Source organism: Eretmochelys imbricata, chromosome 2 (genome assembly GCF_965152235.1).
Source record: "Eretmochelys imbricata isolate rEreImb1 chromosome 2, rEreImb1.hap1, whole genome shotgun sequence".
Lineage (NCBI taxonomy): Eukaryota > Metazoa > Chordata > Testudines > Cheloniidae > Eretmochelys > Eretmochelys imbricata.
This window is the reverse complement of record NC_135573.1, coordinates 2663210-2691134: the sequence shown is the minus strand read 5'-3', so window position 1 is coordinate 2691134 and position 27925 is coordinate 2663210. Positions and strand designations below refer to the sequence as shown.

The window sequence follows — 27925 nt, the reverse complement described above, 5'->3', positions numbered from 1 at the left end:
GGGCGGGTACGGCGGCCGGTAGGCGGAGCACGCTGGCGGGGCGCGGCGAGCAGCGGGACGCGGCTCCCGGCGCGGCGGGGCCCGCAGAGCCAGGCATGGGCGAGCGCGGCGCGGGCGGCTCCCGCCGCAGGCGGTCCGGGCCCCGGCGGCCCAGCGCGGGCAGCCCGGCCGAGGGGGAGCCCGAGCGGGAGGCGGAGCCGCCCCGGGGGGGGCCGGAGCCGGCAGCGGAGCCCCCCGCGGAGAGCGACCCCGACAACTGCGGGGACTTCAGGTAAGGGGGGGCCGAGAGCCCGGGCCCCTCCCCCCGCGGGGGGTCACGGGGCCCCTCCCCATGGGGCTCCTGTAGCTCGCCTCCCGCGGGGGGGCTGGGCACTAGGGAGGGGTCGATGGGCCCCCATTGTCTGGTGTCCCCCCCCCCGGTAGCCCGAGCCCCCACGGGGCCCCTCCCCACGGGCCATGGCCTCCGCGACTCCTCTTTGCGTGGGTCCAGGCCCCCCCCGCCCCCCGGTGTGCCTTTGGGCCCCTGTGCCTGGGGTCCCCCCCACATGGTGACCCCTTCCAGCTGGGGTGACGTCTGTCCTCCCTTCCAGCAATAGGACAGACCTCGTGCGGCCCCCACATGCCAGGTCCTGCCCCCCCCCCCGGTCCCTAGCGGCCCCCCGCGCCGGGAGCGCGCTGGTGGTCCTGTGTGGCCTCGTACCCCGAAGTCTGGCTCCCAGCTGCCCAACGCTGGCTCCCGGAGGGGTGTGTGGGACCGGGCGTTCACTCTTGAGCCGAACGATGCCCAAGGCTGGCGGCGCCCTGTCGCCGCTGCCGCTGTGTGTCTGACTCACGCGGTTGTGCCCCCGGAGCAGATAACTGTGCCTGCAGATAAGCCCCGAGCATGGTTCAAGGCCCTTAATTAAAAGTCCCTCTGCACAGAGTAGGTTCGTCCCCGTGCTCTGACTGGGTCAGGGGGTTGGTGTCTGACTGTGCAGTGCGTCTCCCCTCTTTGGCTTCCGCTTTGTTTTATGCCCGGATTTCTAATCTCGGTCTTGCCTTGGCTGCTCCTCTTAGTGTCGTGTCCTGTGTGCGTCCTCTGTACTCCGCTCCCTTCCCAGCCTGCTCCAGCGGGGGAGCACCGAGGCTCCTGCCTGGAAAGTGTGGTGAGAGGCGGGGAAGGGGGTCGGCCTTATAAGGGGTGAAGGATCAGCGTTGTGAGGGAGGCTGGCCCTGACTCGATCAGACCCCTTGGGGCCTCGCCCCAGCTGGACATGTTGCCATTCATCACTTTGTTTACCTTTTTCTGCCAGTTTCAGGCCACATGGCAACACTTGTATCCAGGCTAGCCTGCCTGAACTTCCCTGACATCCTATCCAATGCTGCCCTAAAGCCGGGCTGCTAGCACAGGGCTACTACCTTGCTCTTGCTCACTGCTGGGTTTGATAGCATGTGGGAGGTAATGCCACTTGTCAGGCAGGAGGTCTTTGCTGTAAGGGGTTCCCAGGCCGCCAAGCATGGCCCACATCTTAGTACGGGGCTGGTCTCTTGGGACCACACCCGGAGACCTACGCTCCCATACTGTGATGCTGGCATTTTTAGAGCCTCTTCTGTGTATTTATAACCTCCTCTCGTGCGAATTGGCACTTGTAACCAGGGAGGAGAAATCAGCATTGACTGGCCAGCTTTCCACGGCTCGTCATCAGGGAACCTCTCCAGGGGCTGCACCAACTGAGTGAGATTGTGTCACTGGGTTGCTTGTGATGGTGGGGGACAGGGCTCCGCAACCCTGGGGCTCACTTCCAGTGCATGTCTTCCAATGAAGTATGCATCCGATGAAGTGAGCTGTAGCTCAGGAAAGCTTATGCTCAAATAAATTGGTTAGTCTCTAAGGTGCCACAAGTCCTCCTTTTCTTTTTGCGAATACAGACTAACACAGCTGTTACTCTGAAACCTGTGTATGTCTTATATTCCTAAAGCTCCTGCTTCAGGGCTTCAGCCAGCCATCAGCAGTGGTCAGGAAGGGATTCCCTCGCCGCACCCCCCTGTGTGATGAAGCAGGACTGTTCTTAATGTTTCCTCTGAATATTGTGGGGGTGCCTCAGTTTCCCCTATGCAGTTCTTAAGTATCTAGGGGGTGGGGTAAGGTGTATGATCGTTGCAGAGCCCTAGAGGGCAGGTGTGTGCAGGGATCTGGACACAGAGAATGGCTGACACCCTGTTTCCTGGCAACTGATGGCCTGGGCCCTTCCCCCCTGCAAGGTGAGAGCTGAAGGGTTGGAGAACAAAGGAATCTGGTGACCTCCTGGCCCGGGAAAGGGACAAAGCCCAGAGGAGGAGGGGTGGGAGAGAGTTTCAGTTTGGGGCTGGTTGGGGATGTGTAGGGAAGTGCAGACCTGGTTGTCTGGCTCACTGCCCCCCAAAATGGACCCATCTGAGGGGTCCTGTTCTCTGCACCTGCAAGCTCTGTGTTAGACCATGTTCCTGTTGTCTAATAAACCTCTGATTTACTGGCTGGCTGAGAGTCACATCTGACTGCAGAGTTGGGGGGCAGGATCCTCTGGCTTCCCCAGGACCCCGCCTGAGCAGACTCACTGTGGGAAGCGCACGGAGGGACAGAGGTCAGACCCAGGAAGGTGGAAGCTGTGTGTCCTGCAGACAGTCTGCTCACAGAAAGGAGACTTTCCCAGAGTCCTGCCTGGCTTCGTAGGGAGCAGTTCCAGAGCGTCGCCCGGGGACTCCGTGACACTCCCGCCCTGGTGTATTCTGAGAGTGTATCTGCTTTCTCTGAAGCCTCAGGGAGGGCCATGGCAGGAGATGGGACATTGGGCAGGGTGAGCCAGTGCTCTGAGCTAAAAGAAAAGGAGGACTTGTGGCACCTTAGAGACTAACCAATTTATTTGAGCATGAGCTTTCGTGAGCTACAGCTCACTTCATCGGATGCATCTGAGCTGGCACCAAGTGTCCTCTCTTAGGTTCTTGCCTGGCTGGTTCTTGCTCACATGCCAGGGTCTCCTTGATCTATACGTGGGCATGGGAAGGGGAGTGTCTCTTCTCTGCTCTCCCGCCATGGCCCCCCTGGTCAGACTGGCAGGGAACTCGGGGTGGGGGGTTGCCTTGCCAGAATTAGCTGGGTGTCTCTCACTGAATCCATTCCCTGCCACTGGGGAGCCTCGGGCACCAGTGCCCCTTGGTCCCTGCTGTTCTCTGCCTGTGACACACACCAGTCTAGTCTGCTGTGGGTCTCCTCACCATAGCTGGGTTTAGGGTGCGGGTGGCCTGTGATGTGCAGGTCAGACTAGGTGATCTGGTGGTCCTGTCTGGCCTGACACTCAGCCTCTCAACCCTCCTGACAGTGCTGGGTGCCCATGGTGCTGGTCTCTGGATGTTAAGTGACTTTGTTCTCTTCTCTTGCTGGGTGTGAATTCACTAGTGGTGGGTGGGGGGAGGAGTTCCCAAACTGCTGGCACGAGCCTGTTTAAATGAACGGTTTCTTCCCAGGTCCCCAGACAGCATGGATGATGCCAGTTTTCGCTCTACAAAACGGCATCCTCCACTCAGTGTGACCTCCTAACACAGTGCGTGTGCGGTCATGCGGTGTGGAGCAAACGGGTGTCCTCTGCCCACCAGGGATTGCTGTGGCCCCCTCTGCTGATGGCAGGACCCCCCTTGCCAAATGCTGTAGAGACCCCAGAGCGATGGGCGCTGTAGCTGTGCCTGACGGACCATGACAGTAAGGGCAAGGCTCCCGGCGTGGTCTCAGTTCTGACAACTGGCATGCCTGCCCTCTCCTCTCCGCCTCTCGCTCATTCCTGGCTTTGCTGGGTGATGCAGCAGAACCCTGGGAGGTGTCAACAAGACTTGATTTGTCCCTTGAATTTCTCAAGGATTCCCCGAGCTGGTCTGTCAACGGTGATTTCAGAAGTTCTCTCCGAACTGTACAGATCCAATCTGTGCTGGAAACTGGGGCATCTCTCCTCCACCTTGTGGCCTGGGACAGTGGTACCAATAGGTGGCCTTCCTAGGGTGGGGACCCAACATGTCAGCTACTGTCCATTTACCCTCCATGCTGGTCTTAGTCCTGTCTCCCACCCCGCATGGGAGGAATCATCTACTCCCGCCCACTTTCTGGGAGAGGGGAGTTTGGCTCCTATGCCTTTCTCAGCCAGCAGAGAGGTAGAGGGAGTGAATCTTGCCCTAAAGCAGAAATGCCAGCAGTGATCCAAGGCCCTGTCTCTTCCCAGTTAGTGTCAGGGAGGGAATGTGGGGAGGTGCAGTCTCAGACCCCACGGGCGTTAGAGATTTTACAGAGGGAGCATGAGCCTGTATAGCTGATGTAGGTGAGTTGCCTGCTGGAGGCTGACAATAGAACCCAGCTGTGAGGCTTGCTGCCAAATCTGGAGCGCAGAGAACAAAAGCGCATGACTGTATCTGCTGCTTCATCTTGGGCCCAAGCAGGCCGACTTGTGTGCAGGAGCTGAGCTGAAGGTCTAGGATCGGTCTCGCCGGGAGACCGCCGTGGCATTTCTGTAGCTAATTGCTGGCAGTAGTACCAAGAGGCCGCAGCCCAGATCAGGGCCTCGCTGTCTTAGGCCCTGTGTGAAGGCAGCGCCAGCCAGCCTCTGCTCTGAGCTCAGGCTGGTCTTAGGCCTGGAGAGAACAAGCGAGTCCCTCCTGGAGGGAGGACAAATGACTGCATAGTTACTAGCCATGTGTACAGCTTGCTGCTAGCCTTCTGGAGGATTCCAAAACACGTCTCCCCTGGCCCCCATCACTGCAGTGTCTGAACCTCTCAACCGTTCCTGTCTCTCCTCCTGCCCCCTGTATGTCAGGGTTGGGCGGTTACCCCGGTGTGCAGCTGGAGAGCTGAGGCTTTGAGTAGGGGACTTGCCAAAGATCACCCACGGCCTGTGGTGGAGAGGGAAATTGAACCTGTAGCCCTAGGCTTGTGCCTGCACCACTGGGCCATCCCTTGTCGCTCACTTTAACAGCTGGAAGCCCATATGGTTGAGGTGTTGTGGAATCCATGGATTAGACAGACAGCTGCCAGGAATGGTCTGGTTATTATGTAGTCCTGCCTTGAGTGCAGGGAATGGGACCAGCTGACCTCTCGAGGGCCCTGCCAGCCCTACACTTCTGTGATTCTATGTGGCTTGCTTCATCTGCTGCTGAAATGCAGCCTTCTCTGGGGTGTTGCACGATGGTGTTTAACAGCACAGTGGAACACGCAGTAAAGAATCCTGCGTCCAAATGACACTGCAAGGGTGAGGGGTGGGGGGAGTAACCAGGGTTGGCGTTCCCCTGGGAATTCAGGGAAACACTCCTCCCTACGGATTGCCGTGGGGTCTCTCGAGACTGGTCAGATTGGCCGTTTTCTCATCTGAAAGACGGCAGCGCTAGCCGAGCAGTTCAGAGCACACCCGCTGTGATGCTGGCTGGCAGTCACCCACCTGCACCCCGGCGGCTCTCTATGTTCAATCCGGCACGGACGCAGCCGGCTGCCGCTCAGCACAGGAGCGGATGGAATCGCAGCGCAAGGGGGGACGCTTGCGGGCCACGGCTCATTTAAATGCTAAGGTGTCACAGGGCTTGCAGCAGTGCAAGTGTTAATTGTTGTAAGCCACAGCCTTGGCTGTCTCACCTGCTCCGCAAACACGTGGTCTATAACCTGTTCTCTCCTCATGGCTGGCCGGCCACTTCCTGCTCTGATCAGGTTTGGAGAGCAGCCAGCTTTTAGAGCAGTCTCCGTTGCCGCATCTGGGGGCAAGGTTGAGCGTAATCTAACAGGGCACATATATCCCCCTTGCTGGCGGTGCTGCTCCTGGCCACCTGTGGAGGAAGGTTGCAGGGAGAAGTGTCATTTCCTCCATCACCAGAGCTGAGAACTGACAATTCAGTGTCCCCTGGCTTTGCTGAGGGGGAGCAGTGGCCGGGACTCTGCCCTGAGGACTTTGCCCTCACCCCTGTGCTGTGCAGAGGAGGACCCCAGAGGGGGTGGGAAGCAGCCAAGACTCCAAGTGTCGCAGCCTGGCACTAAATGGTGCTGAGGTTGGTGGTAGAAGGGGAGCTAAATGTCTGCAACAAAGCCCAAGTGACTGAAATATGCCGTGCTGGGGTCTTCTGTCAGCCCCTTGTGCCACAAGCCTGGCTAGAGAGGCAGCCAGTGAGAAGAGCGCAGGGGGCCCTTTGCTTCCGGGGGGATAAGGCCATTTCTTCAGCTGTTCAGTGTCTCTGCCTGTCTGGGACTAGAAATATGGGCATAGGGCAGGAAGGTGGGTGTCTGGGGGGCAGTGAGGCCTAACCTCAGGCTGGCCACTGGAGAAGTAGGCCTAGGCAGGAACAGAGCTAAACGTGTGGGGGTTGGCTAGTGCTGGTGGGCTCAGCTGACAATGCTGCGCAAGGCGAGGCGAATCCAGCATGCTCCATGAGGCCTGGGCGGTGAAAGGCTGATGGGTGGTCAGACTTCACTCCTCTTGGCAGGGCAGGCACTGCCTAAGGGCAACAGGGAACGGGTGTCGGGTACGAAGGAGCCATTCCTGCAGAGCCGCCTTCACAGGAGCCCTGGGGCATCTGCTCTGTGACGCCAGAAGCACCCGACTGCGGCAAGATGCCTGTAGTCCAGCCGGGAGAGACACTTACCTGTGTCATGATCAAAAGAGCATCTGTTGGTTGGGTCAGCGGGTGCAGAGCCTGTACGAGGATTATAGGGAAACTTCCACCCTGGAGAGCGAGTCCCAGCCAGGAAGGACCTAACAGGAGAGGAGTCCAAAACCCTACTGGAAGCTGCGGTGCTGAGGATGGCCACTGACTTTCTAGCCTAGTGTGGGATCCTTAATCGTCTTACCGGGACAGTCCAAAAGAGTCCCAGCCCTGGACTCGGAGGCCTCTCGCTGTAGTTCAGGATTCCTAATCCCATCCCCACCTGATTGTATCTTTCTGGCTCTGAATACTCCTTCGATGGCTCCCTGGGGACATACCCCACGTGCCGCACAGAACACGGGCACAGGTGATTAAAGGTGGCGTGTCTGTGTCCTAGGATGCCTGGGCTCCACTTCAACCCTGGAGACGCACTGACTCAGAGCAAGTTCTGTACCTCTGGCTTTGGCTCTTAAGGAGCAGACACCAGCTCTAGAAATGTCAATTCAGTCTGACTGAATTGTGTCTAAAATAGCAACCTGAGTGCGCACAAGGGGGTTGGTTTGGCCATCTAATAGAAGTATCGTTCTGTACAGTCAGCCAGACACTCCTCTCCCTGGTTGGGTGACTACCCAGACTAGAGGTAAATCTCTTCCTTCCTCCCTGCACTCACTGCAGCCTTTACTGCCCCGGCTCTTGCTCACATGGGTTAGCCTGCCACTGCAGGAGAAAGTTGAGTGTCTAAATTTGGTTCAAACCACATCTAATTTCAATGGAAAAACCTTGTAGGGCTCTAAACTGGCTACCGCTCCTCGCTGCTGTGTCCTAGACCCGCAGTGGTGGCTCTGTGTGGCTGTTATGGAAAGGCAAGTCCTCATCTGGCCTCTACCAGTGCAGAGAGGGGCCTGCTGTCTGCCTTCCCACAGTCCCTGGCTGCGTGCATCTTTCACCGAGCCCTGGATGGTGAGAGAGCAGGCAGCAGCATAGCGTTCAAACGCAGAAGAGTTCCTGAGTGTTGGACCAGGAAAAGGGGTGAGCTGGATCGAACCACACAAATCGGAGTCTGAACTCCCAGCAGCCGGCAGACTCTCACTTGTCCGTCTCCCTCGCTCCTAGTAAGAGGCTCAGCAGGGCCCTTAGCAGTGGAGAAACTCGGTGGGATATCCCTGCCTTAATCCTGGGGATAATCCCAGCTCAAGTACTTTTAGGTAAGGTGATACAGAAGTCAGTTCCCTGCCAATCTGGCTTGGGCAGAGACCTGATGCCAAGTTCTGGCCCCAGCTGATCTTAAAACCCTTGCCCCTGGCCAGGTAGCTGCCATGAGCTGGATTTCCAGCAGACTGGGGTGCCCTGGGCAGGCGCAATCACTGGCCCCAGTCGGATTCCTTGTGCAAGCACAAGAGCCTCTAGCTGCTGCTTCTCGTCTGACCTCTGACTCTCGCTATGCAGGACACTTTGGAAGTCCTGGCTCTGCCGACCAGTCCCATGGCCTATGCTGTGCAGGCCCAGAGTGCCAGCCCCATGGCAGGCACGCCCCTGCCCTGAGGAAAGGGGGCCATTCCCCCACCACAGGCTACAGCTCGGCTAGTGGTTACCCACGTTAAATACTGCACCCCTGTGAAAGCCCTGTCCACACGACTCAAACAAGCCTTGCAACCTCCTGGGGCTGGGAGGCCTTGAATCAGCACGATACCACCTTGGGCATCTTCCAGCTACGTGGACCTGTTTGACGTGCAGCCTGGAGGAGGGGTCTGGCTGCTTCCCTGGAGCCGTGACCGCGGCACGTTGGGACTGGGTACCACCGTACTCCCGTAGGGCCTGTGCTGCGTGTGGCCGTGTATCCTGGTCCCTGCAGCAGCTCCCTTGGGTGGTGCAGACCTGCCCCGGTTTGCCGCCTGGCGCCCGCACTAGCAACAGTGCGTGGGGTTCACTAACACTGTTGGTGAAACTCCTCTCCAGGGCTGGGCTTGCACGTAGAGTGGGGCTCCCAGGGGAGGGAATAGCGAGCTCTGTCTCACCGCCTTGCTGCCCAAGCAGGGCTCCGACAGCTGGCCTGTCCCCAGGACAGGGGATAGGGACAAGCATCCCCGAGCCATCACTGATGTGGATGGGGCTCTCCGTGGTCCGGAGCAGGCTGACAGCCAGTGAGCGGGAAGGGTCTTGCTCCTGCTTCCTATTGGCTAGTGGCACGCTCCCCTCCCCGCTCCAGCCCAGTGAATGGCTCCTGAGGCTGGCCAAGAGGCTTAACCCAGTAGCTTAAGAGGTTGTGATTAATGTTAAAGTAACAGACTCCTTGCTTAATCTCTGGGCGTCGGTGACATTGTACAGGTTACGCAAGGGACCGATTGTGTATGGGGTGGGAGAGAGGTGCTTGGCCATGGGTCGCTGCCCCATTGCAGGGGACTGGCCACCCTGAACCTGCGGGAAACGGCACCCCGCTGTGCTGCTTGCTCAGATCTCTGGCGACTCCTGCAGCGACCGGCACGAGTGCGGCTCTGTGGAGTAGCTGAGCACTTTCCAGCAGTGTACTTAGTGGGGTGACTGATCTGCTGTGTGTGCTCCCGTCTGCTGGGGAGCAGTGCGTGCCGTGCGTGGTCTTGCACAGGTAGAGATTTTGATGTCTCTGCTGCTGTGTATGTCAGCAGAGGTTGGCCCGAGCAGCACCCAGCGCAGAAGGTGGGGAGTTTGGGGTGGAGTTCGTTCTGCTCTCCGGAGATGGCGGCTGTCTGGCTGCCCCAGCGTGGTCCAGATTCCAACCTGTTGGGTTAGCGTGTGGCCTCCAATGTGCAGGTCGCACAAGATACCTGGTGGGTGCTTCAGGCCTCAATCTGACCCGGAAAAGTCTAAACCTCTTGTGACCGTTCCTTTAGCTTTCTGGTCCTCCGCTCCTGGAGCTGCCCATGAAGCTCCCCATGGGTGTGACTAGCTCTGTGGTCCCTGGGGCAGGTTCCAGTGGCCTGCAGGGCTATGTGGTGGCCAGCTCTCGTTACCAGCTGGGCCATGCCAGGAGAGGGCAATAGCTCCCTCACTCTGCACACGAGCGGTAGCTGTCGTGGTCACGGGTTGGCCTGGGGGATTGGGAATGGGAGGGTGATGTCCCAGTAGGACGTAGCTTGCCCGCGTTGGAAGCTGGAGTGCTGTGACACACGCTGAAGGATGCCTGCAGCTGCTGGGGGCTGGAGCCAGCAGTGGGAAGGGGCTCCCTTGGGAAAGGTGGGGTCCTCGCCTGTCACTGGGGCTTGGATAATCTGCTAGGGTCTCTGACTTCTCCCTCCAGGTGTCACAAGGCGCAGGAGTCTCTGCTCAGCTCGTCCAGTGGGTACAGCAACTACCGAGGCATCCTGAACTGGTGTGTGGTCATGCTGGTGAGTGTGAGCCGTATCTGGGCCGTTCGCACTGCGGGGGGTGGGGGACAGCTTCTCCCCACTGTGCCATGGTGTTACTCCTCCAGAGTGCTGAAGGCTGGTGGCTTGGCTTGGCACCTGGGGGCCAGCCTGGCTCTCTGGCACCTGCTCCTCTGGGTGCTAATGCCCAAACATACTGGCTGGCTGTGGCTCCCCTGTCTTGTGCAAGAGCCTGCTTTCACAGAGCAGAGCAGCTGGCCACAAGCCAGCTAGTCGCTGCACCTGTAACAGCCTAGCCCAGCCCTCGGCGCAGGGCAATTCTCGACCAAATTGCACCCAAGTGGGTATCAGCAGCAGTGCAGTGATGGAGCCTGTCTGCACGCAGGGGACTGCTGAGGAGCCGTGCAGCAGCTGAAGGTAATCTCCTGCAGCCCAGACCCACTCCGGCAGGTTTCCGAGCTCGTTCGGGGAGTTGTGTGACTGTCAGGAACAGGTGACAGCTCGCAGCAGGTCCGGCTGAGGCTCTTCAAGTTACTGGCTGTTCCTGGCTGGCCTCATGGGAGATCACAAGCTCTTGCGACTAGAGCGAGGGACTAAATCAGGCCCCACTAGGCTCTAGTCTCCGTTCCACCACTGATTTGCTGGGCGCTGGGAAAGCCCCATCCCCTCTGCCTCCACTTGGTGATCTGGACAATGGGGGTTAATACCCACCCATGCTGAAAGGGTTTGACACACAGCTGCCAGTGCAATCCTGCCTCGGGTCTGTGCGTGGGCCACATCTGAACACTATCTGGAATCTCGCGTTGCTTTGAACGTTCTCTCCCCCGGTCCGTGTAGGGGCTCTACGGCCCCGAACGCCAGCTGCGTGGCATCCCGCACAAGTACAATGCTTAAGTCTGCAACACAGTTCAGCTCGCATGGTCTCCCCTGGGGGTCACATCCCTGGCCGTGCACACGTCGAGTGTTGGGACTGAAGGTGCCCCTGTGACAGAAGCCAAGGGCTGGAGCTGTGCTGAGGCAGCATATGACTATCGGCTCAGCCCCGGGGCTTGGGGATGGGGTGGGAGGACCTGGAGGGGGCCCAGTCAAGGGCTAACCTAGCCAATGAAATGGAGCATCCAGAGGAGCGCTGGACAGGGCTGCTGTCTCCTAGCCCATAGGGGAAAGCTAGCTCCAAGGACCTCTCACCACTACAGTTCAGCTCTGTGAGTGCAGCGTGGGGGCCAGGAGCCAGCAATGTTGGCAAGGAGCCACAGCTTAATCCTTAGACTCTTGCATAACCTGGGTCAGTGGATCCTTGTGCAAGAAGGGCCAAAGGCCAGCAGAGCCGGTGAACACCAGGCTTAGGCCTGTGGGATCCCGGCTTGGCACACTAGCAGGGGCACGGCTGGCCTGGGCAGAGCGGCACAGCTGAGGCAAACAGCATGGCGGGGGAAGTGAGGGCCAGCGCCCCTTCCCCCAGGCTGCAGCTCTGCAGCCAGGACAGGTGCACCAGGGCCCTGGTTAATCCGGAGTCTGGGTTTAATTTGATTTGCCGGGGAAAGGGAGCAGAAGAGACGTGGCTGTCTATTGTCGTAGAATTCACACTTGCTCGTGGCATGGGGCAAACTCCCCGTTGCTGTGTACGGTGGCAGAGCTGTCAGGCCCCAGGGGCAGCCCCGTCCCTGGGAAGGGGACCCTGCCTTGTATGTCCTGCTGGCCCAGTGAACTAGTGAGTACTCCGCATCTGACTCCACCCCGACCTGCTGCCACCCTCCCTGCCCCAGCATCTCCTCCTCCTCCTCCTCCCTGGCGGAACGGCCCTGGGCTCCATAATGGGCTACAACTGTCTACACCTGCTTCAGCACCCGACTGCCCTTCTCCCCCGGCAGCCAATGGCCTCTGACACCTGCATTGGGGCCTCTGGTTTCTCTAGTGGCCTCTGACTCAACCTGGGCCCAGCTGGGATCCAAGGACCATGACTGCACCCAGTGGCCTAGCAGGACTTTGATCCCCGCCACCATGCGCCTGAACCAGCCTGGCAGCTGCATAGACGGGATCTCCTGCTAGCCCCTGAGGAGCTGCTAGAAGAAACACTTGCTGGCTGAAGGCCTCTGAGCCTTTCCGAAGGGGACTGGGGAGTGCGGAGAAGCCGGGATCTGCAGTGATGTTGTGGCCCCTTATCTTGCTCATGACTCACGTCCTGTGTGAGCAGTAGCCCTTGCATCACAGGGCGAGAAGTCAGTACAAGCGTGCCCGTCTAGATTGGGACACCGTGGAACAGGAGGCGGGGAGGAGGGAAGAGGCTCTTGCCAGATCTGGAAATGACCGTGCAGCAGTTACAGAAACGCCTTCCTGACCGCGCAGGGCCAGCAGTGGAGGCTGTTAACCCTCAGTTCCTCAGGCACATGAAGTCTCCTGGCTGTGGGGGACAGAACATGTTCTGTAGCTTCCCACCCCAGACCCGACCAGCCAAGCAGGGCCGGGGCAGACCCCAGAGACCCATGTCCCTGTGCTGGACGAAGCTGACTGGCTTTCTGGCCAGCCCCTTCTACACAAACCCCTGCCTATGCTGGGATTCTCCCCAGCCCCAGTCTGGGGGCTGCACCTAGACCTGACTGACCCCTGCGAGGCTGGGTACAATCACCCAGCCCTGGGGCCTGGAACGTGCCGGGGCAGCCGTATTGATCCCACGACAGGAGTGTGGCCTGTGAGACCCCTGACAGCCCGCTGTTGTGGGGAGGGGAGGTGGAACAGCCTGTGGGGTCTCTCCTGGTGAAGGGGGGTGAGGCTCGAGCTCTTGCAGGGTTTGCCTGTCTCCTTCTTGCCTCACAGGCGCCCTGTGGCAGGAAACTTGGTGCCTAGCCAGTACGTGCTCGCCCACAGCAGGGTGCTTTGTGCCAGGGCTGCTTGTTCCCAGTGGCTCCCCAAGCAGCTGCGGTAACCAGCCCTCAAGCTACTGGCACGGTGCCCGTCCCTGTTGCTTCACTGCCTGGTGACCTTTGGCTGTGTGAGTGCCGAGCTGAAACTTGAGCAGCAGCAGGGTGGGGCTGGAAGGGCGTTGGAGCGGCTGCATTCGTAACCCGACTTGGAGCTGCCAGGTGACTGGCTCCAGCAGGGTAATCCCTGTGCAGCAAGGCACCTTCGTGCGGTTAGGAAACAAGGGAGAGCTCAGAGCCGAGCGACTGAGCCAAGGAAGCCTCTCCAGGCAATGAGCTGCAGTGCAGGCTCCCGGGGCCGGCTGCCAGAAGGGGCTGGGGGGTGGCTCTGAGGTCGGCTGTAGGAAGTGGCTGTCCTCTCCCAAGTCAGAACAAACAGGGAGCAAGTGTGGGAAGGGTCTGAACTCCCAGTTGTGCAGGGGGGGACTCGGTGCCTTTGGGGAGGAACCCGGCCGCATATGACAGTGCCCAGCCACCCTGCCCGAGTGTAGGAAATGCAGAAACATGCGCTTGCTCAAAACTTCCTGAACTCCCGGGGTAGGTACCGTCCTGGAGCAGGCTCTGGCTGAAGTGCCGTGTCTTGGGCACTGGCAAACCGGCCAAGCTGCTGCTCAATATTGGGCAGCCAGGTTCCACAGGGCTCAAATGCCCCAACCTGACTCTGGGGCCACATCTCCCCTTGGGGCTCTGATCTCGCTCAGCTGCCTGCCTGGGAGCCAGCAAACGCTGGGCCTGTCTCCCAAGCCGCTGGAGGGGGCAGGTCCCTGCCCCCCAGAGAACCGTGGATGGCCTGGTTTGCACCCCATGGACCCAGCAAAGGTGCCAGTCACTTCAGTCTGTGACTTGCAGTGTGGGCTCTGCTGCTCTCCATCGAGGGGGCAGGGCAGGATTTGACTCGTATTCTGGCGGGCTCTGCTGGGCACAGCATAGCTGCACCCCAAGCTTGCAGTGAGACCCGCTGAGGCCTGTTGGCTACTTAAACTTGTTGCCCTGTAAGTGGGGATTGTGGAGCTCCCTTGGGCCTGACCCCATGCCCTGCGGAGCAGCCTCTGAGGCTCCACTGAAGGATTCGGGCCTGTTACCAAGGAGCTAGCACCCAGCACTCTACAGCACCGGCGAGGCCTGATTGGCACCAGGGACAGACCCGTGGCCAGACAGCTGAGGTCCTGCCTGGCATCGACTGAGCTTGCAGGGGCAAAGGCCTGTCTCTTCTGGGGGGCAGGATGGGAGAAGAAGGGAGCCCAGCGCAGTCGAGAGCAGCAGGCTGCTCTGGGATGCTTCTCGGGGGTGAATCTCTCTGAAGGGCAGTAACAGGGTCTAACCCCCCACGCCCCTCCCCAGCCTGCCACTGGGAGTCTGGATCCGAGCCTACTGGAGGCCCTGTCTGCTGAGCCGAGCCCTGTGTGGAATCCTCCCCCTTTCCTTCCGGAGCCGTGCGCAGGCTCCGAGTTCCAGTCACTCCCTGAGTAACCCTGGCTCCTTCTCTTCCAGGTCTTGAGCAACGCCCGGCTCTTCCTAGAAAACCTCATCAAGTAAGTGCTGACCCCTCCTGCTCCGCACCAGGGCCAGGCTGCGGGGGGTGCTCTGGCTGGGCAGGGGCTGGCTGCAGACACGCTCCCACAGCAGAGCGTGATGGGACCCGATCACCGATGGGACGAGCAGCAGGGGCTGCTGAGTCAGCTGCTCACAAGTTCTGTCACGAGCTAAAGGTGACCCACAAATCAGTCCCCCTGCCCTGGGTCCTGCCAAACCCCTTCTCCCTGCCCGCCTGAGCCGCACACCAGACGGACCAGTCATGCCATATGGGGCGCGCCACCCCGGACCGGCTCTGGACGCTGTGTGGGAATGAAGCTGGAGCACAGGCTCGGAGCGGGGCCTTGCTCTGGGGTGGCCCGGAGCAGCAGATGGTGCTTGACGGGGTCCTGCCTACTCTAAGGGTGCAGACTCCAGAGCTCCTGGCGAGCTGCTGCAGAGCCGCCCTGAGTGTGTCGTGGCTGGTCCCCCTACACGCTCCACAGGGCTTGGGAGCGAGGTGGAAGGTCCGAGGGGAGTTGGGAGCTCCCTGTACCAAGGCCTAGAGGAGAGGGTCCGTGCTCAGGGTGCATTCCGCACTCGGCAGCGATCTCTGGGTGCTCGAGCGCCCAGACAGCGCTGTGTCCTGTCCAAGCTTTCAGGGCAGGGCCTCGACCAGTGACCCTGCTCAACGGGACCCTTCTCCTGGCCCTGGCTAAGCTCTGCCTCAGGCCAAGGGCCCTGACTCCTGTGCCCGGGAAACGTCTCGGTAAGCACCAAGGCCAGGCAAGGGATTGGCAAGTGTCTACATGCCTCCAGGAGCATGTGCTGGCTTGCCAGCCCTCCTCCGCCCTGGCACCCGGCAGAGGCAAGCGCATGGCTCTACGCTGGCACCTGTTGGTATTGGTGCCCGAGGGGCGACCTGCTCCCTGCAGGCGTGGGGCTGCACAACTAACCCAGCCTGCTGGGTGCTGAGCTTGAGGAGATTTGACCTTCAGCCCCCAGGGCCTGGACCCTGTAGTGCTGGTCATGGGCAGTGAGGTCTGGCCGCGTTCCCCCAGATACCTGGCATGGGCCCAGGGAGTGTCCCCTCCTGCCAATGCCCGTCCGTCTGCTGCCCCAGGGCTTGGGAGCCGGCCCCTGCAGTAGCCGGGGCCACCATGCACATGCTAAGGGCAGGGGTGCCACCACGTGGTACTAACGTGTACTGCAACTTCTGAAAGCCGCTCCCCATTCTCACCTCTCAGAGGGCCAGGCCCCTTGCCCCCTCCCCGGAGTGGGAGCTCTGACAATACATCATGGCGCTTTCCTTACATCTGCAGCTTGGGACGGTCCCAAGCGCCACTCGGGCCTGTAAGTTCTCATCCTGGGTCACTAACAGCCAGCTGCTGCGTGGGCTGGGCCAGTCCCTCGGGCTGAGTGCGGGCTTGGAGTCCCGCTTTGGAACTGGGCCGGGCCTGGCTAGCTAAGGCCACAGCCGCTGGGTGTTGCTGGGCCTGGCAAAGTGCTCCGTGTTCCCATGCCCATCAGGACTGTATGGGAGACCACTGCAGACTAGCTCCGAGATGGGTTCTGGTGGCCTGACACCCAAGAGGAGTCCTGGGAGAAAAGCCAGCCCCTCTGAGCAGGGGGGAGAGCCCCTTTCCCATGCCCAGACTTCTCACTAATCTCTTCCCGAAGGCTCAATGCTTTCCAAAGGCTCCTGAGTGCTAACGAGTAGCTGTGTTAATGGCTGGAGGCCTCCACCTGGAGGGAACAGGTGGCTGCTGAGGGAACGAGCCCTGGGACAGAGGTCCTGGTGGAGGATGTTCTGGGGATGCCGGCAGTGCGTTGCTCCCGCCCGTTGTATGCCAGGCGTGGGGCAGGGCTGAATGGTCCATGTCTGGCTGGTGGGAGGAGTGGAACCGCTCTCCGTACAGGGACCTGCTGCTGACAGATCCCTGGCATAACCGGACGCAGCTCTTCCACATGGGCTCGATCACAGCGGGGACTGAAGCCACCCGGGCACCAGAGCCCCGAGCAGCACGTCAGACCAGTGCTTCCCTCTTGCTCACCTGAGACATGTTTCTCTTACAGATACGGTATATTGGTGGATCCAATCCAAGTGGTCTCCCTGTTCCTGAAGGACCCCTACAGCTGGCCCTCCTTGTGCCTTGTCATTGGTGAGTCTGCAAGAATCCCTGCCCAGTGAGCTGAGATGGGCCCCATGGGAGCTGGCTGCCTCCTCCCTGAGCAGTCTGGAGATGGGACAGGCCCGCGGGACCCCCAGCCCATCCCCAACAGGCCAGGGCAGGATTGGGCCCTTCCGAGGGCTCTGTCCAGCCCCTCAGCATCACCAGTGTTGGGGCTCTTGCTCCCCAGGGGGGTCGCAGCCTGACAAACCCATGAGGAAGGCCCTCCTCCTAGCTGAGCCTGCTCGAGCCCCAGGCCTGCCCTTCATTCACCAGCTGCTGCTCCCACGGAGCAATCGGTGCCCAGATCCTGTCCCCTCCTCTCCTGCCCAGAGCACTAGCGGAGCGGGGGGGGTCCAAAGGATTTGTCCACCTTCCATTGCAAGTGTTCACGCGAGGGCTGGGCCCTCTGCGGTTAACCCACCTGACCTTGCAGACAGTCTCCTCCACCTGCCTCTTGGTGCTGAGCTTGGACAAATGCTGCCAGAAAGCCCCGTCGCTGGGAATGAGATCCTTGGCTCGTGTGGGGCAGCCTGGTGTCTGGGCAAGACGCACCTTTAACCACATCCATCTCGGACCCGCTCCTGGCAGCTGCATTGGCCTTCTCTTCGTTCCCAGTCCGTCGCTAGCTGTCAATCACCTGTCTCGAGCTGGCAGGGCTGGGCTGGGCTGGGCTGGTTGCCGGTGTGCTCTCTGGGGTCCTTCGGGGACACGTGCTGTCACGAGGGAAGGTCCTGAGCCAGAAGGAGCTAATGTTGCCTAGGATGGGTGCAAGAGGTCTCCCTAGAACGGCCTGCAGTAGCGATGCAGGGGGCCAGCTCCTAGCCTCTGCCCTCTCCTTGCTCAACCCCCTTCCTTCTCCGCCCCGAGAGCAGAGCTGAGCGCTCTGACAAGCCACGACCCCTGTTCTAGGGGCGGTGGGACTCCAGGGATGCTGTGAACCCCTCTCTCATGGCATCTCCCAGTGCCTTCCTGCTCCCCCGAGCCTCCTGTCCAGTCTCTACTGCCCTCGTGCCGGGGTCACCCTTCCTGACCCTGTGCACTGGCTTCCTATCTGCTGCCCTGCGCTGATCCTTCAGCCTGCTCTCCGAGGCTCCGCAAGGAGCAAGGCAGCCGAGCTGGATGCAGCGTATCGCCAGCTCTTCACAGCCGAGCTGGGAACTCGAGGCAGTCTCCTCCTGCCCCTGGGCCCGGCTGCTGGCAGCAGGCCCTTGCCTGGCAGTGATCAGAGGTCTCCAGTGCCCTGGGCGACGGGACTGGGTGCGCTAACTGTCTCTTTGCTTACAGTGGCCAATGTGTTTGTGCTGGCTGCTCTGCACACGGAGAGACGCCTGGCAGCGGTGAGCCCCTTCCTCCTGGGCTCTCTTGGCCACGCACGGGTCACACTTATCCTCTGTGGCTGCGGCTGCTGGGCTGCTCTCAAGCCTGTGGCCGGGGAAACGGGAGTCTCCAAGCAAATGCATGGGTGGAAGGGGACTTGAGGATAAGAGCAGGATGATCAAGACTGGTCCTCTGACACCAGGCTGCAGGCGTGGCACTGACAGGCCAGACTAGGGGGGCTCAAACTGGACCCAGTGAGCCCCCTAGGGAATCCCCTGGAGTGCTTGGGAGGGAGGGAGGCTCTGGACTGGCCTTTGCACCAGATGAAGGGGGTGCCCTGCTTTGTCCTCAGTCCTGAAACCAGTAAGTGTCTGTGGAGCACTGACTGGAGCCATGCTCTGCCCTGGCTCCATCTCCTATGGGCATCCAGTGGCAGCCTTATGCTTGTTACTTGTGGGGGTGGGAGAGCAGCCTGGGGAGAAGTGAGTGGGGGTTAAGCTAAACCTGACAGGTGGAACAAGCCCTCAGGCTGCAGCCCCAAAGCCCCCACTCCCTGGCCCGAATCTCACTTGGCTGGCCTGGTCTCCAGCAGCTGCTGTGTCAGCATCTCCCAGCACAGCTGCCCGCAGGCCCGGGGAGCAGTGCGTGGTCTGCGCTGGGCCCTGCTCGGAATACCTCTCCCCAGGGGATCTTTGGGAGCAGAAATCGAACCAGGGCACCTCTCCTTCTCAAAGCCTGAGCCCGGGGCCGCAGCCGCTAGGGGGTCAGCAGCACTGTGGGGCGCACTAAGCTGCAAGCGCGTTCTGGGCCTGGCCTGTCTGAGGGGCCGTGGGGCACGTCCCAGGGAGGGAGCGGCTGCTGCGATTCCTGTTCCCAGGTGGCCGCCCCGGCACCTAGCTCTGGCGGAAGCCACAATGGGGCCTGCAGCAAAGCAACCGGGCGGAGGATGCATGCTGTCTTTTCCGGCTGTGCCGTGCCCCTGGGGCAAGCAGAGGGGAGAGCTGGTCCGTCATGGGGGGGGGGGGGGGCACAGGAGGGGTAGGACAGAGGGCGTGGGGTTGTTGTACTGGCCTCATGGGTCTCCTGGCTCCCCGCAGGGCTCCCTCTCGGAGAAAGTCGGCACGGCCCTCCATGCATTCAACCTCCTGACCATCCTGTGTTTCCCAGCGCTGGTGGTTCTGATGGTCTCCTCCATCACGCCAGGTAGGTGGTGGCCCCTCCTGGGCCCTGGCGGTCAGCGCTGGCTGCCTTCGGACATGGGCTCACACTGCAGGGACCCCTGGGATACTGGGGTCTCTGGGCTCGCCAGGCAGGAGCAGGGTCAGCAGCAGCCTGCTCTGACCTCGACTCTGGTGGACTCTGGGGCTGGGGGCCCCTAGGGACAGGCTGACCCGGGTCTCTCATCTCCACTGTGTTAGACGCTCACTAACCAGGGTGGGGCTGGGCTGGGCAGGGCCGGAGAGTTGCCTGGGGAACGCCGTCCCCGCAGCAATGCCTCCCGGGTCGCTCACGCTCCTGGCCTTGTCTCTCCCCAGTCGGTGCAGTGTTCGCTCTGTCCATCTACACCATCCTCTTCCTCAAGCTTTTCTCCTTCCGGGATGTGAACAAGTGGTGCCGAGCCCGGGGCCGGGCAAAGGCTGGGCGCGTGTGCTCAGGTGAGCTCCGGTAGCGGGAGGCACAGGTGGTGGGCCGGTGGCTGACGCTGTGAGCTATGCTACCCCACGTGACATGCTGCTGTGGCCTCTGCTTTGCCGGGAGGGTTATATTGCACGCTAGTGAAGACCCCCTCTCGGGCTTCACCGCCAGGTCTCTCTGTCTTGATGCACGAGCGCGGGGCTTGCCCGTTCCAGGAAGGGGAACAGACCTGGCCACAAATGGCTCTGCAGAGATTGGCCCGGCGGCTGGCTTTGCCTGAGTGCGACTGCCATCTCAGCATGGGGGTCTCTGCTCCCTCCCATGTGACTGCCCTCCTCAGGGTGTGGGGCTGGTGAGTCTCAACCGCAGCCCTGCTGCCAGCTGCCTGGCCTTCAGGCTAATGGCTCTTCTCTCATCTTCCAGCTTCTGGGCCGAAGAAAGCCAATGGGGAGGTGGTGCAGAGCGGGGTGTACTATCCAGCTAACCTGACCTATAAAGGTAACTGGCCCTGAGCTCCTGGCCTGCAGCGTGGGGACAGTAGGCTGGGAGGTGTTTCTTGCCTAACACACCTGGACTTCTCAATTCTCTCCCAGAGCAAGGGCTTTTTCAGTAAGACCCTGCTGAAATCCCAGGGCGTGCCAGCTGGCCATGGGCACTGATGGCTGTGTGGAACTGGGCCCAGATCTCCGTCTCGGGAGCACAGGAGGCCAATTCAGGCTGGGGAGAACAGGGCTAACGAGTCACCTCCCATCTCTGCCACAGTGGGACAGTGACCCAGTTGACCGGCTGCTCGCCCCTATCCGCAGCCAGCCTTCCCTCACCTGCTGGGAGAGCCCTGCTGAGGGTTTAGTGCCTGGGCGTCCCTGAAGGCAGTGGCCCTGCTCCGTAGGGCTGTCCCAGGAGCTTGCTGACCCCCTGGACCCACCTCACCCGTGGTCGCTCTGGGCAGGCGGTGTCCATGCTGCTTGTTGAGAACCTCAGTGACTCTCTGCAGGGGCGCTGGGCCTGTCCCCGGGGTGACGCTGCTGGTCTGTTTCAGACATGTACTACTTCCTGTTTGCTCCCACGCTCTGCTACGAGTTGAACTTCCCTCGCTCGCCCCGGATACGCAAGCGCTTCCTGCTCCGCCGGCTCTTCGAGATGGTGAGGCAGCCTCGGGCCCAGCTCCGGCCTGGATGGGGGCGCTGCGTCCTGCTCGGAGCGCTGGGCCAGTGACGGTCCCCCTGGCTCAGCAGGCGCAGATCGTGGGGGGCCCAGCCCCGGCTCTCCTTCGGAGAGCAGGACAGAGCTGGCCGATCGGAGGGCTGGCAGCGGCTGACTGCTCCTACAGCACTGACTCCGCTCCGGAGAGTGGGCTGAGGCGGGTTCAAGGCTGATGTCTCAGCAGAGGTCTCTTGACCAGGCCCTGGGGGTGGGCGGGGAATGCCTGTGGCTGTAAACACCCCGTTGTCCTAGCTGGTAGACAGCAGCATGCCCGCTGGGGGGCGGACGGCCTTCGTGCTTTGGGGAAGGACACACCCCTCTAGCTCAGCGGATTCAACAAACCCGGCGTTGCTCCAGGACGCCCATCTCCCAGAGCAGGTTCCTGGCGTGGCCTGTGTGCTGCCATGCTGGGACACAGGCGGCAGGGGCTGGCTCAGACCAGTGTGGCCTGGTGCCCGGCATGCCAGTTCAGTGGGGTGGGCACTGAGGGGCCCATATGCCTCATGGGCCTGTCTGCCAGATCCCTCCAGCATCTGACCGGCCAGGCATCCTGCATGGGCCTGTGCTGTGCAGGGGAGGGGGCCTGGCTGATCTCACCACTGCTGCCTCTTTTTGTCTCTAGCTCTTCTTTATCCAGCTGCTGGTGGGGCTGATACAGCAGGTACGTGGCTGGAAACGGAGGTGAGGTGGTAGCCAGGAGCCCGCAGCCGCCCGCCATTGCCAGGCGGGCGTAGCCTGTGGCTGACGCAGCACGCGGTGCCGAGGGGCTGGTGCAGAGCGGGCTGGAGGCTGCGCTCTCCTGGCTGAATCGAAGCACGCAGACGCTGCACCATGTGACCGTCACAGGGAACGGACTCATTAAGAATTGAGCAGATGCTGGTGTCTGGTGGGGTGGGGTGGACCCCTTAGGAAAGAAGGGCAGACACAAGCTCCCTGATGAGCATCTGTGGCCAGTTTCAGAGTAACGAAGTCGGATATAGGCCCCGGTGGCATGTGGGACTTCAGGTGAGCGTGCCATGGGGCAGGCTGGGATCGGCCAAGCAGCGGGGCTGAACAGGGGCAGGGACAGGGACAGGCGCTGTCTGGTGGGTGACTTACCAAGCAGGTAGTGACCACAGCTGACCGTGCGGGATGTCCCGGATCTTGGGGTGAGGGGCAGGCTTGAGGGCTTGGTGCTCTGGGCGGGAGCAGCCTGACTGTCTAGAGCTAAACTTCTGCTTTCAGTGGATGGTCCCCACGATCCAGAACTCGATGAAACCTTTCCGGGTGAGTGACCTGCCTCCCTTTCACTGTCCAGTCCGGGCTACTGACTCCCTCCCCGCAGCTCCTCGACTCCTGCAAGATCCCTGTTGTGCATCTCTCCTCTCCTGCGGGGCCGTGGGAATGACCCCTCAGTGGGCAGGAGGCGGCTGTCTCCCCCTCTGGGGTTCCTGGCCACAGCCGGGCTCACGTGGGGCCCCACAAGGGGCGGCACCTCAGAGCTCTGTGGAGAAGCTTCATGCTGTACCGCCGGCTGTACGGTGGCCTCAGCTGGCCAGGCTTGAAGGCCCCTCTCCCGGCTGGTGGCCAGTGCACTGGCCGACCTGTGGCATGCCCCACGGAGGGTGCATGCTTCCTTTGCTGTGTGTGCACCGAGGCTTGCGACAGGTCAGCAGGGACCCCATCCCTTCCCACCAGTCTGGTGCCTAAACAGGCCTCGCCCCTGACAGAACCAGGCTGTGGGCGCCTGTATCTGGGAGGGAGCAGGTGGAGTCCTGAAACCAGCCTCTTCTCCGCCCCCTGCCCACTTGTCCTGGCCAGCTGGGACTGATGCGGAGCTCTCCTTTCAGGATATGGACTACTCGCGAATCATAGAGCGCCTCCTGAAGCTGGCTGTGAGTACTGCCGCTAGAATTCGCCTCATACCTCCGGGGCTGGGGACATGGGAGCCTTCCTGAAACCGGCTCCCAGCATGGTCTGGCTCAGCAGAACCTGCTCTTCTGTCCCCTGGCCTCTCATGGGCAGTGGCTGGCAGCAATGCCAAGGGGCGGCTGGCTCAGCTCTCTAGCAGGGAATTCCCTGGAATGCCTCTGGTATGAGCTGATTCTTGGTGTCCGCCAAGGGCATGTGCTTGGTCTGTTCAGTCTGTTCCTTTCTCTGGGCAGGTCCCCAATCATTTGATCTGGCTCATCTTCTTTTACTGGTTCTTCCATTCCTCCCTGAACGTCCTGGCTGAAGTGATGCGGTTTGGCGACCGGGAGTTCTACAGGGACTGGTGGTGAGCAGTGACCCATTCGGGGGGCTCATGATGGGGGAGCTGTTGCTTTGCTCCAGACAGCTGGCCCAAGGCCCGTATCCCCTGCAAGGGGGGTGGGAAATCTCCTTGGACTCAACTTGCTATTGTGGCCAGCTGCAGGGAGCTGGTGGCAGAAGACTCTAGCTGCTGTCTCATCCCTGATGGGAGGCGGGACTGTTTAAAGCATGTAGCTATGTAGAGAAGCCGTGTGGTTACACTGTGTAGGCCCTGTCCAGCTACCCACCCCCTTGAGTCCCCTGAGCCTGGGAAGATGCTAACATAACACTTCCAGTGCCTTCCTGCTGGGCTGGGAGCCCTCAAGCAGCATGTGCGGGTGCTGCAGGGAAGGGGAGCTCCTGGGCTGGAAGAGGTACCATCCCATCTCAATGGTCTGTGCTGAATACCTCAAAGAAAGTCAGGGGGGAACCACCTCCAGCTGCCTCCTCCTGCCACTGTGCCATTGACCAGTTCCCCCTGAAGCATAAGGGTTCTGTGGTCATAGCCTGGCTCCCCGGGGGATGGTGGTTGCGTGTCGCTGTCCTCTGAGATCCTGCCAGAGGCCACAGCCCAGTCATGGGGGGTCACTCAGGGACAGTCTGACCCCAGCAGACCATGTCGTCCCTGCCCGGGGACCCCCTGCCCGCACTAAGAAAAGGAGGACTTGTGGCACCTTAGAGACTAACCAATTTATCTGAGCAGCCAGACCTGCCTGGGAAGCCAGGCACATGGGAGCTGCTGGACAAACCCTGTGGGTATTAGTCTGAGCGGCAGCTGACAATCAGGGTTGTACTTGGGGTCCCTCTGCCCCTTCCCCTCGTCTGGCTGAACATGACTGGTCAGGCAGCAGGGGGTGCCCTTCCCTCAGCCTGGTCCAGCCGGGTCTCCCGGGACAGGGCTGCTGTTAAATGCACTTCCCGAACCTGTCCGCAGCCATAAACAGACACGCCTGCAAGGTCTGCAGCTGGGCTCTTGACCAAAGCCCGCCTCAGGGCTAGCTGGGGGCAGAGGGGAGTGGGGGGGCCTGTGAAAACTCACCTGCCCCAGCTGCTGGGCCTCTCGCTGGGAAGTCCTACATGGCCCCACGGTGCTGACGTAGTGACAGTCCCCGCCCTGACAGCATATGACTGGCTGTCGGGAGCAGCGGGGCTGTGCTGTTCCCAGGTCTCCGGCGTGCCCACGGCTGGCAGGTTGTTGATGCCGGTTCTCTCCCCCAGGAACTCCGAGTCAGTGACGTACTTCTGGCAGAACTGGAACATACCGGTCCACAAGTGGTGTCTCAGGTACGGCTCCCCATGGGCTCAGCGCGGGCCTCCCAGCCCACTCTGTTGGGGGCGCAGCGTGGCCGCCCCCAGCTGCACGTGCTGATCTGGCTGCCCTGTCGCGGCCCACCCAGGGTGGAGGTGAGGCCCTGTGAGCTAATCGCTCAGTGGATAAAAGCCGACTAGAGAACACCCTGAGCTGGGCCCGGCAGCAGCAGGCTCCTGCTGGGGCAGTCGGCAGGGCTGATCAGCGTGTGAGGACGCTCCTGGAAAGGGGCAGCTCCGAGAACCTAGTTCCTTGTTCTCACAGGGCGGGGAGATGCTCCCAAAACTCAATCATCAGCTGCTGCTGCCTAGTTAAATAGCCAGTGCTGCTAACCTGGGCTTTCCCGACTGCTCTGCTCCCAGCCCTGCAGGGCCCACACGGTAACTCCTGATCTTGTGTTCTAGGCACTTCTACAAACCAATGATCAAGAGGGGGGTCAGCAAGTGGACCGCCCAGACTGCAGTGTTCCTGGCATCGGCTTTCTTCCATGAGGTTGGCACCCTGGCTTGCTCCCTACGTGGGAGGGAGGGGACTCTTCATGTCGGCTGTCGGTTTCAAGAGTTGCATAAAAGGAACACTCATGGCCTGACCGGGGGGAGGGTAAAACTCAAACAGCAGCCTTCCCACCAGCCCGCCCTCAGCGGGACAACCAGCCACAGGGCGAGCCCTCTGTGCGACCGCATCTCAGTCTGCGTGTTGTCCGTGGGAGGAGAGAGAGGGCTGCGGACAAGGCAAACTCCACTCAGTGCTGTCCCCAGGGGGACTGCTTCCAGGGGTCTCATTCTGGGCAGCTGATTCTAGGCTGGAGCAGTGCTCTGGCTTTGCCATCTCCTGGGCTGAGTTGGGTACCCATCCTGGGGAAGGGAGGACACAGGGCGGGTGGACTGTGGGTAGCAGGCTCAACCATCCCTCCCCACCCCTAGCTGTGGGGGTGGATCCTGGAGGGTGAGCAGCAGCAGTTCCTCACCTTGTGGGGCTTGGGGCCATGCATGGCGCTGATGCAGAATCTTCTCTCCTCCAGTATTTGGTGAGCGTGCCCCTGAAGATGTTCCGGCTGTGGGCATTCATGGGGATGATGGCTCAGGTAAGACCTGGGAGGTAGGGAGGTCACCTGCCTCCTTGGGTTTCTGATCCTTCAAGGGAATCTCCATTCTGGCATGCTGGAAAACAGCTCATGCCCAGGGGCCTTCTCCACTGCACCAAACCGCATGGAACCGTAGGGAGACACCTGCCTAGTGTAAATCTGTTGGCTCGAGGCAGTTGACAATGTCCATGTGTCTTCTGTAGCTGCCTCATTCAGTGGCTCCTTCCCAGTGCTCTGGCACCCACCACCACCTTTGGACCCCTGGGCCATATAATGGGGCCTGTCTGTTTTGTTTTTTTAAAACCTCCCCTCACATGGTATTTGTGCTCTGTTCTGCCCACTTACTTGGGTTGTGACAGCCTGTCTTTGAGGCTTGGAGTCCAAGCTCTGACTGCTCCTCCCCCCAGATCCCGCTGGCCTGGCTTGTGGGAAGGTTCCTCAGAGGCAACTATGGGAATGCAGCTGTATGGATCTCCTTGATCATCGGGCAGCCGATAGCCGTCCTGATGTACGTTCACGACTACTACGTGCTCAACTATGAAGGCAGCCAGTAATGCATGTGGACTCCCTGTTCCTCCCTCTCCTTCCGGTGGTTGGCAAGGAGCCGACCAGGGGTCAGAACTCCCCACTTCCTGCTGCTCTCCGGAAGCCTCTGCGACCGACTGTAACACCAGCACGTGTGCGGAGATGTCACTGTCTAAGGAAGCTGCCTTGTCTTTTTATATGGGTGTGTAATCAATGGGGATGACTATTTTTGTGAATTGAATGTTGGATCAATGCAATATCCTCCAGTGAGAAGCACCAGAGAGGAGGAAGGGCCCTCCAGGTGCCACTGGCCCCTTCTCTCTCATCACTGGTGTTAACGCTCAGGATCAGATTGTTGAGAGGGCATTTCCCAGGCTCCTTTAACAGGGTGTTCAGGGCAGAGTTTAGGGCCTGCCCAAGGCAGCACCAACATCTTCTGAGGCCCTCTGGAGAGCTTGGCAAGCTGAGCCTTCAGAACGTGCTTCTGCGCCGACCGCCTCTAGACTGTTCCCTCAGTCTTGGCAATAGGAGATGGGTACCTGCCGCCTTGTCCCTTGGGGCTGGCCAGCAGCAAGGCCTGGGCCTCCATGTAGGGTGTCAGAGCTTTAATGTGGTGGCTCCTTTGCTCTGACCGGTGCAGAGAGGCAGCCAGCCAGCTGGGAGCTGCCGTGGTTAGGGCACTTTAAAAGGACTTTCACTGAAGTCTCAAAGTTTGTTCCCATTCCATCCAATGTCCAGATGCTCTGGCCGCCTCCTCTTTAAAAGGCAGCTCTTGCAGAAGGGTCTCCCCCTCACACTGATCCTTGCAGCCCTCCTGGGAATCCTTCATGGTACAGCCTCTCCCTTGGGCTGGCCCCTGGCTGCAGGACCAGCAGATGGCACTGGGCTCTTCAGGCATGCATCAGTACTTCCTGCTTCAGCCAAGGGGAACCAGGAGCTGCCTGCTCTTCTGTGAAGCTCCCTGTGTAGGGGAGTCATGACAGTTGCCTCTGGTTTCTGTACTGTGCACGGGTTCCACTTGGGCTCCTCCTTGGAGGCTGCCGTAGTCCGTCCTCAAGCACTCCAAGTGCTAGGTGAAGCCTCCCAGGTGGCTGCATGGCCCTCCATGGCTGTGCTGTTTGGGGGTGTGACTCTGCGATGGCAGATGCAATCTGGATTTGTGTTGAATGTCCCCTTCAGGGGGTCATGACCTGTCCATGCAGGGGCCATAGTACTGTGTGGCCTACCCCTGTCTCCAAAAAACTTGCCTGCCCTAGCAACTTCTGACACTCTGTCTGTATCTGCCAAACCGTGAATAAAGCATCTTTTCCAAAACGGTCCCATGGGCTTTTTGCTGGGGTGGGAGGAAGGGAGGCAGCTTAGCTCAAGTGACCAGGCCTGGTGCCTGCCATGGAGATGGGCTTTTCTCAGGGAAGGCCCCAGCTGCTTCCCTCCCCCTGTAGTAGCAGCTGTCTCCTCTCCACGGAGCTGGGACCAGCGCAGGCCCATGGCTGCTCTCGCTAGTTCAATCTGCCTCCATGTCACAACTAAGTGCGGATACAGTGGAGTCGCTGATGCCCCACGGCAGGGTAGCAAGAGGGAGCTGTTTGGTGCAGCTCTGTACCAAGGCCACATTTTCATTCAGTGTAGTAAATACAAACATAATTTAACCCCTGGATCTGATCAGCCAGAGCCCCCTGGTCCCCGTCCAGGGGTGCGTTGCAGACACAGCTCACATAATGTCTCTAGCTCCATCTGCCTGAAGGAAGGGAGAAGATCCCATAGCTAAGGCAGCCTCTTCAACCACAGGCCTCCGGCTTGTGCTGCTGCCATGGCTAAAGATCCCTGCCAGCCCGGACTTCCTCCATGGCAATGACCAGCAGGAGAAACAGGGGTGCTGCATCTGGCTTCTGAGTAAATGCTTCTCCTCCATTCCAGGTCACAGGCCCTGGCTCTCATGGGGGACTTAAATCACCCTGACATCCCTTGGGAGAGCAATACAGCGGTGCACAGGCAATCCAGGTAGCTTTCGGAGAGTG

At 60.5% G+C, this 27925-nt stretch overlaps 1 protein-coding gene across 1 annotated transcript; it reads left to right on the top strand.

Moving 5' to 3' along the window:
• The first annotated feature begins 95 nt into the window (after positions 1–95).
• Positions 96–27221, top strand: DGAT1 (diacylglycerol O-acyltransferase 1). Its single transcript, XM_077809640.1, has 17 exons — positions 96–271; positions 9893–9980; positions 14369–14409; positions 16466–16551; positions 17848–17900; positions 18978–19083; positions 19416–19535; positions 19939–20013; positions 20555–20658; positions 21341–21379; positions 21943–21984; positions 22548–22592; positions 22863–22975; positions 24208–24273; positions 24703–24790; positions 25320–25382; positions 25790–27221. The coding sequence occupies exons 1-17, from the start codon at positions 96–98 to the stop codon at positions 25934–25936; spliced, it is 1452 nt and encodes a 483-aa protein (XP_077665766.1). The 3' UTR covers positions 25937–27221.
• Positions 27222–27925: the final 704 nt, after the last annotated feature.

Bases quoted from the DNA above. Each gene is read 5' to 3' on its own strand.
- DGAT1 (XM_077809640.1), top strand. From the start codon at position 96: ATGGGCGAGCGCGGCGCGGGCGGCTCCCGCCGCAGGCGGTCCGGGCCC. The intron at 9,981-14,368 runs GTGAGTGTGAGC...CTTCTCTTCCAG, and splicing joins ACTGGTGTGTGGTCATGCTG to GTCTTGAGCAACGCCCGGCT. The intron at 16,552-17,847 runs GTGAGTCTGCAA...CTTTGCTTACAG, and splicing joins CTCCTTGTGCCTTGTCATTG to TGGCCAATGTGTTTGTGCTG.